General features: G+C 37.8%; 1 protein-coding gene across 1 annotated transcript in view; it reads left to right on the forward strand.

Annotated features, from left to right (window-relative positions):
* Window positions 1-18160, forward strand: part of LOC106950489 (collagen alpha-1(XIV) chain-like) — a gene marked incomplete at its 5' end in the record, with an annotated part of 82809 nt that overhangs the window by 11627 nt on the left and 53022 nt on the right. The window contains 10 exons of the mRNA XM_015037387.1: window positions 2463-2612; window positions 4538-4612; window positions 7996-8135; window positions 10086-10209; window positions 12517-12660; window positions 13139-13303; window positions 13419-13457; window positions 15893-16031; window positions 16188-16330; window positions 16890-16999. Coding sequence (XP_014892873.1) covers window positions 2463-2612; window positions 4538-4612; window positions 7996-8135; window positions 10086-10209; window positions 12517-12660; window positions 13139-13303; window positions 13419-13457; window positions 15893-16031; window positions 16188-16330; window positions 16890-16999 — 1229 coding nt within the window. The remainder of the gene's footprint in view (window positions 1-2462; window positions 2613-4537; window positions 4613-7995; window positions 8136-10085; window positions 10210-12516; window positions 12661-13138; window positions 13304-13418; window positions 13458-15892; window positions 16032-16187; window positions 16331-16889; window positions 17000-18160) is intronic.

Raw genomic sequence — 18160 nt, forward strand, 5'->3', positions numbered from 1 at the left:
TGATTATCTACTTAGATCTGGACTTATTTAACTTTTGGTTTATTAGTATTTTATGGATTTGGTATAGACGCCTTAGGTTATTGTTCATTCCTGTTTACTTAGTTTCAGGCTCAATTATATTGTCTCCCTTTGGTTTACCTTTCACCCCTTCCCAGCTGTTTTCTACTGCATCTTCTCATCTCTTCTCTTTTTCAGCTGCTTCCACTTCTCCATGACTAGCTCTTGTGGTTCCTTTGCCACTTTCATCTCTCTCCACTTCAGATTCAGGAACAGCAGTACGATTTTCATCCTGGCTTTAGGACAGTGGACCAACCCTCTTAGAATTGCTGATAGAGTCTTGGGAGTTGGATTGTTTTTTTGTGGATCTGGAGAAGTCAATATTTTGACTTTCTTCTTTCCACTTTGAGTTCCTGATCAGAATGCCTCTTGAGCACATTTTTTTGGTGGCTTTATGGTACATCCTGCTAGGAAGGATACATGGGAGAATCCCCATAATTCACTGGAGGAACTGTACTCTCTACGCTCCCCTTCTTGGGGAGAGGGGGACTTTTTTAATTAAAGTGTTGCATGAAAATATAAAGACATGGGATCTTCAACAAAATAAGTGAATTTTTCTTTTACATTTTTATATCTGCTATATTCATTTTCTCAAAAGCACAAAATACAGGTTGCTCCTTGGATTTGTATTATTTTACCATTTTCCTAAACTGTGCCGAAGTGAAAAAGAAGTAAAACTGTTTCCATTTAACAGGTTTGCATTGATTGTGTTCTTGATTAATTAACTCTCTGTCAGAACTGGACACACAGGCACCGTTAAAGGTCTTTCAAGCTAGCTCTTACTGAGACTATTTGGTTTTTCTTCATGTTTTTGTTTTATAATCTGTAATAATCTGGCTCCGCATACTTTGAAAAGACAGTTTCCTTTATGTCTTAAAACTGCTCCCAGAGTTTTTATGAAACTTGTATTTGTGTTTCTATTGCAATTTAATGTGGTCTTTTACTTCAGCTGTCCAAACAATCCCAGTCTCCCATATAAACAATTATTATCGCAATTTACCCGGCACTTTCTTTCTGCAGCCTCAAACAGAAATAATTGTCTATTTTCTCGTTTTGAAGAGATAAAACAGTCCAACTCCCCAAAATAACACCAAACAACAGATGGCGTTGCCCTTATTCAATTTCCCAGGTACACCTCTCAGTCTCCGCCTCAAAGATGAGATTGACTTTTAATACAGCCGTCATCCACCAAATAGGAAAGTAATGGCTGTTATTCATCACCTTTAGGCCTTCAGCAATACCACTGCAATCATTAACGTCACATAAAAGCCACATATCCCCTCGTGTTTCCTCAGGGAGCTCCAATGTATTGGTTTCTTTCAACACACACAATGGAGGTAAATGAGGATTTATGTCAGCACAGCTGGTATGTAATTACCCTAGAGATGTTTCTGCTGCAGGAGAAACTGGAATGATGTGCTTCTTATCCCATTTTTGATAAGGAAGGTTATAAAGTGAGACAGGGGAAAGTAAATTTAGGAAAACGAAACAAAATCTCAAACACGTATTGTAAAGTAGATGAGGGTAAAACCTTTGGTGCTGAAGAGCGTTGATGAACAAGCAAGTTTAAAGAGGTTTGAGATAATTAGATTTTCCTCAATTTTATTTTGTTGGCTGCCGTTTGTAAACACTGTTTCTGTTTTTTAGGATTGTAAGAGTAGATTGATCTTCTATCTGTCAGCATTATATCGTCTAAACCATACTTAGTTTGACAGTGAGCTTTTTAATCTTAACAGAACACATAAATTTAAAATATTTAAAATATTTTGACAGCTTGAAATAATTCAACACAATAATTCTAAAAGTGGCACAAACAACATAACAATAAAATAAAATTTAGCACATCTATTTAAATTAGCTCCAGCTTTTGCCTTTATAAACATGAAGCTTCCTCAAACGTCGCACTTATTCAGTCTGATCTGGAACTGTTTTTAGGCACAGTTGCATTCAGTAACTGTTTTAAAAACATAATGTTTCTAACTATTAACATATTTATTTGAAAGGCAAATAATTTTTGCTGTCAGATAAGCTGTTAGTGGGAGCACAATAAGCTTTTTTCCTAATTCTTCCTATTGTCTTTTTCCAGCATGAAAAACTGATTGTTTTTCCCAACATTTCTAGACAGACTTTTATTTTTTATTGTGTCCAATTTTGCAAAACTATTTTGACGTTTTTGTTTGGACATCTGTGTGTGGTTTTCAACACAATGGTCAGTGACACTGCTAGAAAGAATGTTGTTATACTCTTAGATTTCTGATGAAATTGTGTATTTTGCAGTTTAAAATCTCTGTTTTTTTTTTTTACTAGGTTCTCGAAGTTTTTTTTTCCAAAATAACATTTCATGCAGAAATATCACACTTTCTTGTTGTTGTTTGATTGTTAATTTTATCTGTTTGCGACTGCAGGTAGTCAGAAGCAGGAGACGAAGCTCGGTGGAGGCGCCAGCAGACACTGTTTCAGCAGCCTGAAGCCCAACATGGAGTATAAGATCAGCATATTCTCTCAGCTGCAGGACGGGACTGAAGGACCTGCTGTCACTGCAAATGTGAAGACATGTAAGAAAATCCAAGCACACAAGCTCAAGCAATAAAAGCGTCCAGATTAGTGTGTTCATTATTAGATTTGTCTCATGGCTTAATTATTAAGCAATAAACATTAACATTTTGAAATCTGTACAGAAAACAGATGTTTAGTGCAGACATTCTCCACACATACTCGACTCATCTCCCTGTATATTTGCATCTCCTGTAATGCGTCCAAAATCCCCTTTAAATATGCTTGTGCAGGTGTGATCACAATATAACGGCAACACACTCACCACGCACGCATACTCTTCATCTAACTGCTGTCAGCTGTTATTGTTTAGAAGAGAAGAGACCGGAGTACAATCACGTCACTTTCCCCAGAAAATGTCTTTTATCCTTGTGGGAGCACCGCATCCTCGTCCGTCTTTCAGAATGAGGCTTTTGTTCTGCCGCAGCCGCTCCAAACTCTAATCAAGAGCCAGTGTCTGGAGACGAGGCGGAGGAGGAGGGAGGCTGTTGGGACGTGTGGGCTGCTTTGTCATTTTGTTTACCATAAGCGTCATGGAGCACGATTTTAATAAATCAGGGTAATAGTCAACAGAAAGTTTTGTTGTTGGTATTATAAACAGAGTGATAAGTGTCCTTAGAAGGTTGGTTTTTTTATTACGCGTGACATCAGATGGCAACTAGACGTTACAGTTTCACATGTTATAGTTTGCATCAATAGTTTGAAGGCTTTTAAAGAAAAAAAATGATAAAGGAAAACATTAGAATGTGAAAAGCCTTTAAAAAATAGTCATATATTTTTTTCTATTTATTTTTTTGCTGCAACCACAATCATTAATGGATGTTGTTTTATTCAGGTTTTATGTGATGGATTAACACAAAGTACTAAATAATTGCAGTGTGGAAGGAAAGTGATTTAGTGGTTTTTAATGTTCCTCTTACTGCAGTATTGGGGGATGCCTCCACCTCCTCAACTCTATCGAACCCTTTAACTCTATAACTTCATTGTCTTTGGATCCCCTCAACATAACTGTAGGGATTAATACAGTAACAAGTCATTTAAGAGTTCATAGAACAAAGCTCCTTTGCAAATTCAGTAACACATTTCACATAATATATGCAGAATTAGACATCTGCATTATTGATTTAATTGCACTTAATTGTTTGTGAAATCTGAACTATTCATCACAAGATGAGGACAAAGAAGTGCCAGAAGAAGGGCTGGATCTGAAAATAAACAGAATGAAAGTCAGAGTCGGTCTGTTTCCAGACGGTTCAGACAGGAGGCTGACGGAGTAAAGAGAATAACCTACAGAGAGATAAAAAAGGCAACAAGACAGAAAGTTCTTTCTCTGAAAAAAACAGATATTTGTTTGCTTTAGGCTGCTCCCAGACACACTGCGGCTCTACGGTGAGCCTCCTGGATGATTTATGGCTTTGTTTTGACGCAAATGAAAGCCTGAGCATTTCCTCAAATGACTATCCCCATCGCTGCAGGCAGCCGCTACTGAACGCTCCCTACCTGCCATCACAAGTGATTCGCAGCCTCAGGTAGCTGATTTACTGCCTAAACAGCTCTGAAAGCATCGAGTGTGTGTATGTGGGGTTTCTTTAGGAGGAGAACACACACACACACACACACACACACACACACACACACCGAACCAAGTCAAGGGGTTGAAAGCGAGAGACGATAGACTTTGGGTTTTGACTGGAGCTCACGCTGTGATCAATGCACCAAATTATACAGGAGCCAGAATCACACCTTTGCATGTAGTTATTTTACACTTTCTGTATGAGTATGTATGTAACTGTGCTTCACCGATCCATGTCGATTTTTGTAGTAGGGAGATCTATGTGCTATGTCATTTGGCAGGTTAGTATATGATGAATGGGGTCATAATTGGAGGTTTTCATAAATTCCCGTTTGTGTGTTTCTCTTTACTCAGTACCAATCCCAACACCAGCACCGGCCAAGCCCCCGACCACCACGCCGCCACCCACAATCCCTCCTGCTAAGGAAGGTGAGGCTTCCTGTCATTCATTTTGTCCAACGTGTCTACTGCCATTTGACAGAGTTATTGACGTATGAAGTTCTGTGCTGTTGTTTTGTTTAAGAGGTCAGGTGTTTTTAAAGAAGCCTTGTTTATAAAAAATCATTTTTAGTCGTCATGCCTTTTTTTTGAGCATTATCGCAAAAATGCTGCCAAATTAATACAATTCTATGCAAAGCACTCTTCTCTGTGCCAAACATAGAACTCCGTAAAACACCATTATGGTTTATTTCTTCAATTAATTAAGTATTTTTAATTAATTCTGATTTTTTTTTTTGAAGTATTTATGCACATTAACATTATTTAAATTCCTAAAATAAACTTGGGGATATAATTTCTAGATTGCAGCATACATGGAAATGCTGAATTTAGTAAAATTTTATTTTTGAATGAAAATATTTTCTTTTGGCTTACCTGCAACACTCTATTTTCAGAGACACACCAGTTAAAAAAAATCAAGTAAAAAATCTGTAGGTGATGTATAATTTTTCTGTTCACTAATATATCTTGACATGCGAGCTGATAAGTGACTTTGTTTTTCTCTCACAGTGGGGGACATACTCACTCACAGATTGCTACAGAGAACAGCAATCAAAATGCAAAATGTTAGTTTTAGTATGATGTATGATGTATGCTTAAGTGGAAGCAGTCTGATCTCAGTCTGCACTGATGCTGTATGTTTTGAACAGAGAGGCTCTTTTCCTCCTCCACACACACACATACAATGCATGCACACACACACATACACACACTTCTGACAAGCTCCAACATTTACAGTATTTAAAATACGGAGCCAAATCTGAAATAATTATTGTCGATTTCAGGGTTCTTAAATGGAAGTTGCATAACCGATAGCTGCAGACGTGAGATGAAAATAATTCCTTGAATGTGGCCCAGCGAGTCTTTATATTTTATAGCTTTTAATTTTGTCAAACATATAATTCACATTCCTCACGTCTGTCATCACTCACTCATCATTTTCATCTCCAGTGTGCCATTAGCAGTTTTATATAAATGAGGTGAGAAAAAGAAACGCAGCAGCAGCCATATTTGCGCTCTTGTAAAATTTTAGCTTACGCAGCCTCATTCTCTAATAAAAATCATTGTGCTTTCTAATAAAAATGGTGCAATTACCAAAAAGTAATGTCATTAAAAATACAGACAGAAAAATATGAATGACTGGTAGCGATTTAATTTCTGTATAAATTAATTTTCTGCTTGTTTAAAGAAAAGCTCATTTTCACTGCTTCTTGAATGTACAATTTTCTCAGTCCATGCAAAATCCTTACAGACCTTGTAAATTTAACTTTGAAAAATATTTTCTACATTTCCCAGATGATCCACTTCTGCTTCCAGAAATGTGATTTATTCATGTTCATCACGAGCATAATCATTTTAATATTTTTGCGGTAGTTTTTGTTCTTTAAAAACAGTTTTCTTTGATTTTCCTTGGTACAATTGGTTTTAGTTTCACTTATTTTCATTTTCTGTCTCAACTCTTTCACTTTCTCAGTTATTACTCCACATATTTTCTTGCACATTTGGAAAAACGTCGGATTCATGTTTTTTTCTGATTCTAATCTAAAATGTTGTCATATATTCCCTGCTCCAGAAAGTATTGATTGCTTTTGCCTTAACAAAAATCCTAATTTAGTAGTATAAGAAGAGCATGGCTAAAGCTGTGCTAGAATCAATGTTCTGCCAATTGCAGCTTGTTTTATCTTGTACCAAAACTTTGTTCCATCATGTCTGATTAAATCAGGATTTATTCTTCTTTATACTTCTGTGGTTTTGCAGGATGTGGTTGTGTTTCTTGTAGCAAAAATGGGATAGCAGTTGTTCCACTTGGTCCATTAATCATCTCCTGTGATGTTTTTATACTCCTTTGTCTCATTAGTTTCCTTTCAAGTTTCCTGATTCATGTACTGCTACTTGTGTTTGCTTTTGTTTTAGACTTCCATCTTGAATCAAAGTATATATGTGTCCTAATTTCCTGCATTTCATTCTTGCATTTATCATGTGATAAAGAAAATTTCATCCGAGGCTTTTCTTAGTACAAATTAGATGTTTTGTGGACGAGTTAAACTATCGATTAATCAGGTCCAAACACCTCATCTCGCTTCAGCTCCATCTCATATCCATCTCTGACTTTATTCTCAGTTCTTACATATCCATGATAATAAAGAAAATATGTAGGAATTGGCATAACTATTGAGAAGTTGGATATTAAATAACGAAAATTGTAATTTTATGGCTTTGGCTATTAGTGGTGTTCATTTAACAATGAACTGCTAGCGACTCAGAAGTGCAGTTGTTAGCAGATCCATAAGAAATGTTGACGTCTTGTTTTAGCTGTTAATAACTAACCCAATGTTTGTAAATATAAAACAGCAGGGTTTAAAATATCAGGGGTATAGTTTTATACCAACTTATGCGTTTTGATTGTGGATGTTCATCTTAAAGCTGCATAATAAAGTCCAACAAATATCTTGGTTACATACATTTATTTTAATATTTTTTATATTAGTTCTTGATAACACCTACACATCCGGCATGAATAAAGTGCTATTCATAATTCATATCTATAAAACACTTCCAGATTAACATAGCTGACATAAAGAAGAGCCTTAACTCTGACCCCGTTAAATTACTTCAAACCGTTTTCTGAATGCAGAACAGAAACGGAATAAAACCCTTCCTGAACCTGAAGTGCCTTGATTAATTTTCACAAAAGAGAGATGCTGTCCAGGGGGAACAGAACCAGACCTGACCTGAATAAAGCAAAGATTAATTGGTTCCCATCTAAAATGCATCGGCATGAGCAGATTCTGCCAAGAAACAAACACAGGCAGCTGAATGAGTGGAGCAGTTAATTCACTTCACCAACAAACAGCATTAGTGGGAAACGAGAGCAAGTTGGAAAACAAGTAAATGCCAACTAATAAAAGACAACTAGAGCTTTGCATTCATTTCTCAGGAGTAGAATGAGAATTTAAATGATCAGTTTCTGAGTAAATAAAGCCTAAGAAGAGTTTGAATTTAATGCATTACTATTAGCTGCCTTTATGCTGAAGAATTACTTGCTTAAATTAGTTATTGTTAAATTATTGGACATGAAATGATTTTAATGCGTTTATAATATTCAGTTTGAATGATCTTTAGAAGGACGTTCAGTGACTACTGGAAATGCATGAAGCAGTCTTTTTTTTTTTCTTCCCCAACATAAACAAAACCTCTTAACTGACGCAGGATTTATTATTTTTGAGGGAAAATTTATGACCAAAAATGTTTAATCTCTACAACCACAATAAAATGGATGTTTTGCTATTTTTTTTTTTTTTTCCTATTCCCAGTTTGTAAGGCAGCCAAAGCAGACCTGGTCTTTTTAGTTGATGGTTCCTGGAGTATCGGTGACGACAACTTCCTGAAGATTATCCGCTTCCTGTACAGCACCGTCGGAGCTCTGGATCGGATAGGCCCAGATGGCACGCAGGTAACCCAGATTCTAAAACAAAAATCCTTAATAAAACAAAAAAAGTTTGTGAAAGTCTATAAAAGCATTTTTTTTCTAAACATTTTGCCAGATGAATTTTTAATTAGTATCTGTTTTATTCCATTCACATTCCAGCGTCTGAGTCTTCCATGTTATTAGAAAGAGGCTTGAAAACAGATTTGAAGTAGTCTCATTAATTGTTGCCTGTGTATTTATCCGAGGGGCAGAGATACTGCAACAGAAGGACAAATTGGCAAATTTATGCTTAATCAGACATGCAAAGTGCAAATCATCTGCAAATGAGAAAATTTCCTTCAGCAAAATGCAAAAGGAAAGAAGCAAACCACAGATACCAAAATTCGTTCATGACATTGGAAACAAGTCAAAATTGCTGATAAGGGACTGGATCTAAAAATCTGGTTTTCCTCAGGAAATAACTTCCACCCAATTTTCTCATTGGGTGCAATTGTTGCCCGTCGCTATAATTTCAGGAGAGGGAAACAAATGAAGAGGATTTTCATCAGCAGCCTATTGTGTCAGTAATGACTGCAGTGTGACCCCCACAAAACTGCATACATTACATTTATTTTCCTCTAGGGAAAAGCGTATAGACTTATTTAAGGCTTATACAAAACAAAGCAAAATATCTGTAGATAATTAAAAGGATTCATAATCATTGTAAATTATGGAAATTGGCAAAAAAAAAAACACAAAACTAAAACAACAAAATGAATGATTGAAATCTTTTATTTGAATGCCTAAATTGCCATTTTTCTCAACAAGCTTTATTTTGCTCCGATATGTTAAACACAGATGACTATGAAGGTCAACTAATCATGTATTTGTTGATGTTCCTTTTTGAAAATAGAAAACCAGATTCTGAAACTGCACTGGGGTCAACATTTCTTGACCCATCATCCTCCAAGTTGTGAGAAAACCTTGAAAATACATATTTTATAGCACCATTATGACTTCCTCTTTGAAAATTAAGTAAAATTCAACCTTTAGAGTTTTTGTTAATTTATAAGTCTCACTTTTAGAAAATAATTGTTTTCAGCAAAATCAGAACATTTTATAGCATTGTATACTTTATTAAGTTAGAATGTCTTGACAGATGTTAATAATCCACAACTGATTTTTGACTAGAAGTATAAATAATGAGTATGACGGGCCCGTTTTTCATTTCCAGTTTTCAACATGGAAAAGGCAAAATAAATATATTATTCAAGAGAAAGTACACAAGTTTCTTTTGAAAGCCTAAGAATGAATACAACTGATTTTGATATACATCTTTAAGAGGGGTACCTATAAATCTAGGGGACACAGTTTAACTTTAAAATCAAGGTTTTACCAAAATCTTTAGGTTGTATTCCTAAACCGAGTCACTTTAAAGTGGAAATAATATAAAATATATTTTTTTTACAATTCTGTATTGATATATGGTCCTCTACTAATTATTATTCATGGATTTCTTCCTACTATGTCTATCCTGTACATTTTCAAGTTTTCCCTTTGCATTTATTCCAATAATTTTAAACATTTTCTCTTGTACCTCTTTTGATTCTTTGAAAATAAAATGCACCTCATTTCAACCAGATTAGATCTGTGGTGCCTTTTAAGAATGAACCACAATACTTTAGTGTCACTTCACTTCATATGAGTTTTAGAATTATAGTGTTTTAAATCCCTGCAGTTTTTATTAGTGAATTTTTGAAGAGAGAGAGAGGGGGGGAGATTTCCAACTTCAAACATTTCCACAATATTGCAGCTATAATTTTGAATAAGCTTTTCCAGCGCATTTCTCTGCAGAGATTGACTTCTATTAAAAATGAAGTCTTTGACAGGATAGTTTGTCAACCTTTGCATCCTTGTAATTAGAAATGACCAAACCCTAACACTGTAGTTGAAACTTATTGGAAGTTGGACTGACATTATGCCCGGACCTGGCAGGTGGCCATCGCCCAGTTCAGTGACGACGCTCGGACTGAGTTCAAGCTGAACTCCTACGGAAACAAAGAACGTCTGCTTGATGCCATCAACAAGATCTCCTACAAGGGAGGAAACACTAAAACAGGTGAGGGCTAAGCACACACAGAAGGTGGGCTGGTGTGAGACAAAATAACTGCCTTCAACTTCTGCAACTGCTGCAAATTAAACACAACTATCACTATTATCTACACGCTCAGGCCTCACATCTTGGTTTATATTGAGCACTTGACTAAGGGGCATGTGCATGTATGTGATTTCAGTTAGCTGCAACATGAACATGAACCTGTTCTTAATGTGTTAACACTACATAGAGGTGTGTGTGTGTGTAATGCAAGAAAGCCTGTGGGAGAGAAGAAACAGTAATAGTCTTTAATCAGTGTTTACAAAGTAGAAATGAGATCGCAGCGAGCAGATTTGTTAGAGCATCGCTGCCGTAAAGGAATTCCCCTGCTGGTAATGTCACACTATAATGCTCCACTTATTAATTTATTTTCTTTTTTAATCAGAGTGCTACAGTTTAGAGTGTTGTTATGCATTCAGTCTAAACTCCAATTGAAATGGTTTCCAAAAGTAGAAAATATGATGGCTGAATTTGTTTGACGTTCTGGTGTCCATCCATTTTCTGAACACCGTTGTCCCTCAGTGGGGTCGGGGGGGGTGCTGGTGCCTATCTCCAGCTAACGTTCCGGGCGAGAGGCGGGGTACACCCTGGACAGGTCGCCAGTCTGTCGCAGACGTTCTGGTGTCATTTAATTTATTTAAATGATTTAAATATTAAAGAGAATAATTATTCCTCTGAGAAAAAATAAAGATGTACCTATAGTTGATTAGGCATCAAACTGAATTAATGAGACAATTATAAGTAAAAATGTAGCGTTTTAAGAGGTAATACCAAAATATAAAAAATATATGCATATTGCAAAAGCTTAAATAATTTGCAACATATTTTCATCATGAATTTAAGTTTTTTATTCTACTTAGGGTTGTTTTGTACAGTTTTTTACATCATTAAAAGAAATTATATCCAATATGTCTACACTTTCATGTTCAAAATTCACTTTATGTGAATTTTTGACATCAAGTGGTTCATATTGAAAGACTTCCATTGATTTCCCTCTGAAATATGTTGTATGTTACATCACCAATAATGTGTATATACAACCTATCACATATGTATGAAATTATTTCTGAGCACATTTTCAATCAGTGTGGAATAAAGTATAGATGAGGGAATACCAGACCTTGACATGTCCTCATTTAAATATGCAAATAGATGAATATATATGTTCTGCACATATGAATCATCTGTCCACACACATTTGTGCGTGCAGTATTTGTATTCACATCCTAACGGCTCCTGCGGATGCCATCCAGGTGTTGTGGATGAGCCAGAGTCTGCACGCCAGTCATAAATTTGCCATGAGGCTCCACACATTTCCGAACTCAGTTCATTATTGATGCGTCTGAAGTTTTGCTCAGAAATAGCCGTGTGAGATTTTTGTGCTTATCCACACTTTGCACATGAGAGATTTGATGGTGTTGCCATTGTTAAGGTTACCTTGAGAGGCTGCATGCTTCTGTGTGTGACAATATAAGATGGTCCCTTGGCACTACTTCCCTCTGATGCGTCCCTTTTCATTTTTATTTGTATCGATGTGTCATGCATCACATATCACCCCCTGTCATCATAGTAAAAGTTCCAATTTTGAGACTAATCATTAAGTGGAAAAACCTACAATCATGCTGTCAATAACGGCTTCATTTTTGAAGTAAACTTCGATGGTGACTCATTGACTGTTTGTGTTTTTCTAGCACAGAAACTGTGCAGCAGCACGAACTTCAAAGGTTACTGCCATAAACATCTGAGACATAGCAATTTAACTGACGCCAAATTAAAATCCTAAACTCTCGGGGCAATATTGGCATGTGTGGAGGGTTGATCTGACTTCTGGCAGGGAGATGAACCCTCCAAGGCAGCAATTTGTTCAGCAGCACTGATCCATAATCTGCAATCTTCATGCAATTTATTTAAATTTGTAATGCAGATTTTGTTTTCTGATGTAACACTGCTTTGTAGTGCACAAATTGTTTTAGCAACAATGCGAATAAACCTGCAGGGAAGAATGAATCAAAGCCTGTTTTCTGCGCACACGCAGCTCTCCTATTGGCTTTTTAGACCCAAACAGACTCTGTGATTTGAGATCGTTTTTCTCCCACTAAAAAAAGGTACACTAATTATTTGTGCTTTTTCTCAAACTTTTAGGTTCTCTCCTGTAAGGAAAGTAATGGGAAAAAAAATTTAAAATTCAGATTTTTAGCATTTTATGCAGATCGGTTGCCGCTCTATGATTTGATTGTTGGAAATAATTGACGGTTTCATCTTTTCAATCAGGTCGAGCCATCCAGCATGTGAAGGAAAACATCTTCACCGCTGAGGGAGGAGTCAGGAGAGGAATCCCTAACGTCCTTGTGGTTCTGACTGATGGCCGATCCCAGGATGATGTCAATAAAGTTTCCAAAGAGATGCAGATGTCAGGTCAGAAACGATTTCTCTCATTTTAAAGGTCATATATGAAGCTAAAACTCTGGTTTGTTTGTCTTTATTTTGTTTTTTGAATGGGATATTAGGAGCCTGTCAGTAACCTGCAGTCCAACACATAGTTTTAATATTGTATTCTTACACTTTTTTTGTGTGCAAACACCTTTTCCGGGACTTATAACAGCTTCCAACAAGCAAATATGGAACTGAGATTTTGTTTAGTAATCAGTGTTTCTATTGCTTTCATTTTAGTACAGTAATATACCATTTCATCTACACTATCATGCCATGACCAGGAAATGTCTAGAAAATACCCTGTGGTAGAGTTTTTGGTATAATAGTTTTAATAATAGTTTTTTTTAAATTATTTTTTACCAGCATACCAGTTTAATAAATGTTTAATAAAAGGACAACTTGTATGAATCCAATTCTGAAGTCAAAGCGTTTGTTTTTCTTCTCCACCCTCCTTGTAAAGGTTACATTGTGTTTGCGATCGGCTTCGCTGATGCCGACTATGGAGAGTTGGTGAGCATCGCCAGTAAACCGAGCGACAGGCACGTCTTCTTCGTGGACGACCTGGACGCCTTTCAGAGGATCGAAGAGAAGCTGGTGACCTTTGTATGCGAGGCCGCTACCGCGAGTACGTTTTAGTTAGAGTGCAACTTCCTTTAGGTAAACAGCATGTGACATTTCTTCAATACTGTGCTGACTGTTTTTTGGGGGGTTTGTTTTTTCTTTGTTTTTGTCTTTAACAGCTTGTCCATCTATACCAATGAGTGGCAGCACAACCCCAGGTAAATGTTAAAGAATACCTCTTTACCCCAACAAGTTACATGTGGAAATGTAACTGCTTACAATGTACTAAAAGACAAGTGAATGTAATTTCTTATTGTTTGTGCAAAAATAACGACTATTAAGAAACTAACTTAAATAGAGCTCTGTGTCCCCATTCCAAGGAATTTTTTTCAAATTATTATTTTTACATCTCAGCATGTGAAATTGGCTTGTCTGTGTTACAAAATAACCACTGAGGAATAATGCAGCTGAGTCATTTCATGAAGATATGGGAAAGAGTTGAAGCTAGTTTTAGAAGTGAGGTGATGATCTCTTAGTGGGAGAGCGGTGTTAAGCAGAAGAAGAGCAGTAAGGATGTGATGTGTGTATTGAAAGGCTTTATGGAGAAGTGTAGAGACAGAAAAGACTTGCACTGTTTTCTTAAATTTAGAGAACAAGGCACAGAGGGAAGAACTGGGTTACTGAATGAGTCAAATGTGGCAGAGACATACGTGAGGGAGGTTTAGAGAACGCCAACTGTGGCTCAGTGAGTGGAGTGGTTTCCTTGCAGTCTGAAAGTTATGGGTTTGTTTCTGGCCTAACACTTTCACAGTGTTGGAGCTGTGAAAGTGTTATTCCTAACAGTCTGCATATGAGTGATTGATGTGTAAGAGGTTTTGAGCATGAAGGGCATTAGTGTAAAGTGCTTTGAGTGATGGTGTGATCATAAAAGCCCTATATTATCTCAGTAGTTTACCATTTGCTTATACAGAGACAACAAAACAGTGGTGAAGTGTGTAGAAGAAGTCCCACAAGAGTTGAAGAGTTTGGTACTTCTTCTTGACAGACGGAGAGCAGACCTGGACAGGGTCTTGTTCAGGAATTTTGGAAAAATGGAGTTAGAGTTTATTAGTCAGATTGGTGTGGTGTCTACAATGATACAGACACTGTATCCGTCCGTCGTGGTGCGGAAAGAGCTGAGCCAGAAAGGGAAGCTCTCAATTTATTGGTCAATCTTTGTTCCTACCTTCATCTAAGGTCACCAGCTTTGGGTAGTGACTGAAAGAATAAGGATGTCAAAGCAAGTAGCTGAAATGCGTTTCCTCCACAGAGTGTCTCTCCATTAGAGATAGGGTGAGAAGTTTAGTCATCTGAGAACAGCTCAGAGTAGAGCCACTACTCCTCCACATCTAGAGGAGCCAGACGAGGTGGCTCGGGCATCTGGGTAGGATTCCTCTCTGGTCAGATGTTCTGGGCACGTTCCACCAGGAGGAGACCCAGAGGAAGACCCAGGATATCTGGGATATGCAATCAATGTTTTTCGAATGTCCTGGGAAAGCCTTGTGATTGTCCTGGAGGAGTCCCAGTGAAAGATAATGGAGGGATGGTCAGGCAGGAGTACTTATAGATTAGGAGGTTTACAGGCAACATTGTGATCTGCAGTGAGAATAGGTAGCTGGTGAAAAGACGTCTGGAATGGTAGAAGAATGCTGTAGATAGAACCAAGAAGTTATACATATGTAAACCACTGAGAGAAAAATGGGACAGTTAAGATGCAAGATGAAAAATTGAAAGTGGACAAGTTTAATTATCTGCAGAGTAAATGAAGATAAATGTCAGGAATGATTTGTAACAGACGGACAGCTGCCGGAGTGTGAAGGATCAGTGCTTAGCCCCTTCTTTTGTTTGCAGTAGTGACGGACGGGTTTACAGATGAAGTCAGGCAGGAATCCTTATAGATCACAATGTTTGGAGACAACTTCATGACTCTTTGCGAGAGTAGGGAGAAAATACGAAACTCTGGAGAGGTGGAGGTATGCTCTAGGGAGAAGAGAAATAATTAGAGTAAATAGAAGCAGGACAGGTTACGTTTAAATTAAGAGAGGTGAAACAGGACAGTGGCAAGGAGTGGAGAGGTGCTGAAGCTGGAGAAGTGGAAGTACTTGAAGAATGGATGGGAACAAATGTCTGGGATGATTTGCGACAGAAACTGCAAGAGTTAAAGAGAAGGTGTTCAAGATGAGCTGGAAATGAGAGCCTTTTTATTGGACTGGATTGAACAGATCAAGCAGAAATAGAAATGAGTTTAGCAATTAGAGGTAAATCTAAGATGGTTTGAACTTGTACAGACGAGAGATAAAAGGTTCACTGGACAAAAGGTGGTGAATACAGAGCTGCTAGGAAGGAGAGAGAGAAGAAGATCAAATCGGTTCATTTGTGCTTTAGTGCAGGAGAATAAGCACTTAGTAAGAGAGAGAAGGACTTAGTAATTTATGAGATAGATGAGCAGATGATCTGCAGCAGACAGAAAAAAAGGTTAATACTTGGTTTATAACTGTATCTATCTTTTAAAGTGAGCTAAGCTGTCTGAGATAACTATTCTTGAATCTTCTTCAGTCCCCTGGCCTAATTTCCTTTGATGTTAACAAGATCTCATCCCACCACCTGTCTGCAGGTTTCCGTATGATGGAGCTGTTTGGACTTGTTGAAAATAAGTACAACAGCATCGCTGGTGTTTCCATGGTACCTGGCACCTTCAATGCCTTTCCCTGTTTCCACCTGCACAGCAACGCTCTGATGGCACAGCCAACCAGGTATGACGACTCGATAAGCTGCACAGATAGGATGACATATAACATTCGTTGAAGTGAGAGGTGATGACCTTTAGGAATGCAAAGCACAACTTGGACGTTTTAGTCAACAGAACCTCAAGATAATGTCTCAGTTGCATCTGTTGTTCTGACTCACAGGTTTATCCATCCTGAGGGGCTTCCCTCCGACTACACCATCACCCTGCTGTTCAGAGTGCTGCCTGACACGCCGGAGGAGCCCTTTGCTATCTGGGAGATCCTCAATAAGAACAACGATCCGCTTACTGGAGTCATCCTGGACAGTACGTAGAACAAGTTTACGTTTAAATGCCATTCGCTTAATAGAAACGTTTCTGTTGATAGAAAATGTGATACAACCATGAGAGCCTTACCAGTCAGCACAAGAACTTTTTCATCCTAACAAGCGTCACACTTGTAGAAAGCTAACTGTTGCATAGCAACTCCTACCACCAAGGTGGAGAGGTGGGAATTCAATTTAGATCTGTTATATTGACTTGAATGTCACAACAGTGAGAACCATGAGTACAACTGGTTCAATAACATCTGTGCAATTAAATAAGACAAACGATTTAAGTTGATACTATTACGCATGGAGGAGTCGATACAGAGAAAAATGTTAAACAAAATGAGACTTACATTATTGTTTTATTATTTCAGCTATAATTCAGTCCTGGCTGCATGTACATGTGGCCTATACCTCTCGTCAATTTTCTGGGTGAAAGCGACAGACAAAAAGCTTAACATTTTTCACAAATGCTTGAATATAACATAATAAACATACATTTTAATGCATGTGCTTTTTTGCATCCTATTTACACACGTTTGTGTATTTCCCTGCAGATGGAGGAAAAACTCTGACATTCTTCAACAACGACTACAGGGGAGATTTTCAGACTGTCACATTTGAAGGTCCAGAAATCAAAAAACTCTTCTTCGGAAGCTTTCACAAGGTCAGAATGCCATTATGCCTTTGTTTTTTTTTTAATACCTGATTCCCTTTACACTGACCGTCAGGATGTTCTGATGCATACAAAATGTAGCGTTTACATTTTTTACCTGCAGGGTAAGTCACCTACAAAAGCCTTACTTGTCAAAGAGAATGCAGACTACGATGCTGAGTCATAGTGAACATTTCTGCAAAAGCAAGAAGCAAACTGATGCTTCAGAACCAACAAAACATCCGCCTGCATTGAAGGACTAAATTTACTGCATGTATTTCAGAGAATACCAGAAAGAAACATGTGCCACATGTTAAGTACAAATAAAGTGGCTTCAAACTGCTTGTTGGCCGTGACAGACAGACAGGTCCATCTCTAGGTATCTCACTAACCTGCAGTGACTGATTGGCTGACAGCTGTATCACCATCTTATTTCTATTTTTTTTTCTTTTAGCCCAACTGTCTGGATTATCAGCTTATTGATTTGCACAGTTCTGCTTCGTTTTCTTGCCGTCTCTCGCTCCTGCCTTGTTCTATTTTTACCCCAGTTTTTTTTCTGAGCAGCGTTACAGTGGCTGGTGTCCCAACAGGCTGACTTCAGTTGAGTCACGCCCCGAGTCTGAACCTGCTCACCGTCGCATTGTGTTACCATCAGAGCGACTCGCTCACTGATCTGCAGTCACTTCTGTCTGCTTGCTGTCAGCAGAGCTTACCCTGCTTACCTTTTCACCTTTTGTTCTGCTCCGTCTGCGTGTGCATGTGTGGGTTCGCGCACGAGTCTGAGTGAGTCAGAGTTGATTTTATAATCCCGGAGGACCAGAACCTCCGCTGCCTTCCTGATAAGTCAAGCCGACATCTGTATTGGGTCATGCGGTTAGGGATTAAAGTAGATAACTAATGTGATAATCAGTAAAATCGCTTGACGTGTCCTTTTAACCCACCTTGAAGGTTATATGGGCTCCTTCAGCTGTACTTTACCTGCCTTTTACTTAACAGTTTTATTTGCTGAAAAAGTGACATTTTGAGTGTGGAAATATTCTTACGCAAGCTGTATCCTCAGATAAGGTGGTAGTCCTTCACACTCCACAGTCTCAGTAGGATTTAACTCAAGTCTCAGAAACTTCTGCACTTCCTGCATGTGCATACAAGCATGGATTTACTAGAGTCTACACA

This window comes from Poecilia latipinna, unplaced genomic scaffold (genome assembly GCF_001443285.1).
Source record: "Poecilia latipinna isolate Pla-1442-1.1 unplaced genomic scaffold, P_latipinna-1.0 Scaffold403, whole genome shotgun sequence".
Lineage (NCBI taxonomy): Eukaryota > Metazoa > Chordata > Actinopteri > Cyprinodontiformes > Poeciliidae > Poecilia > Poecilia latipinna.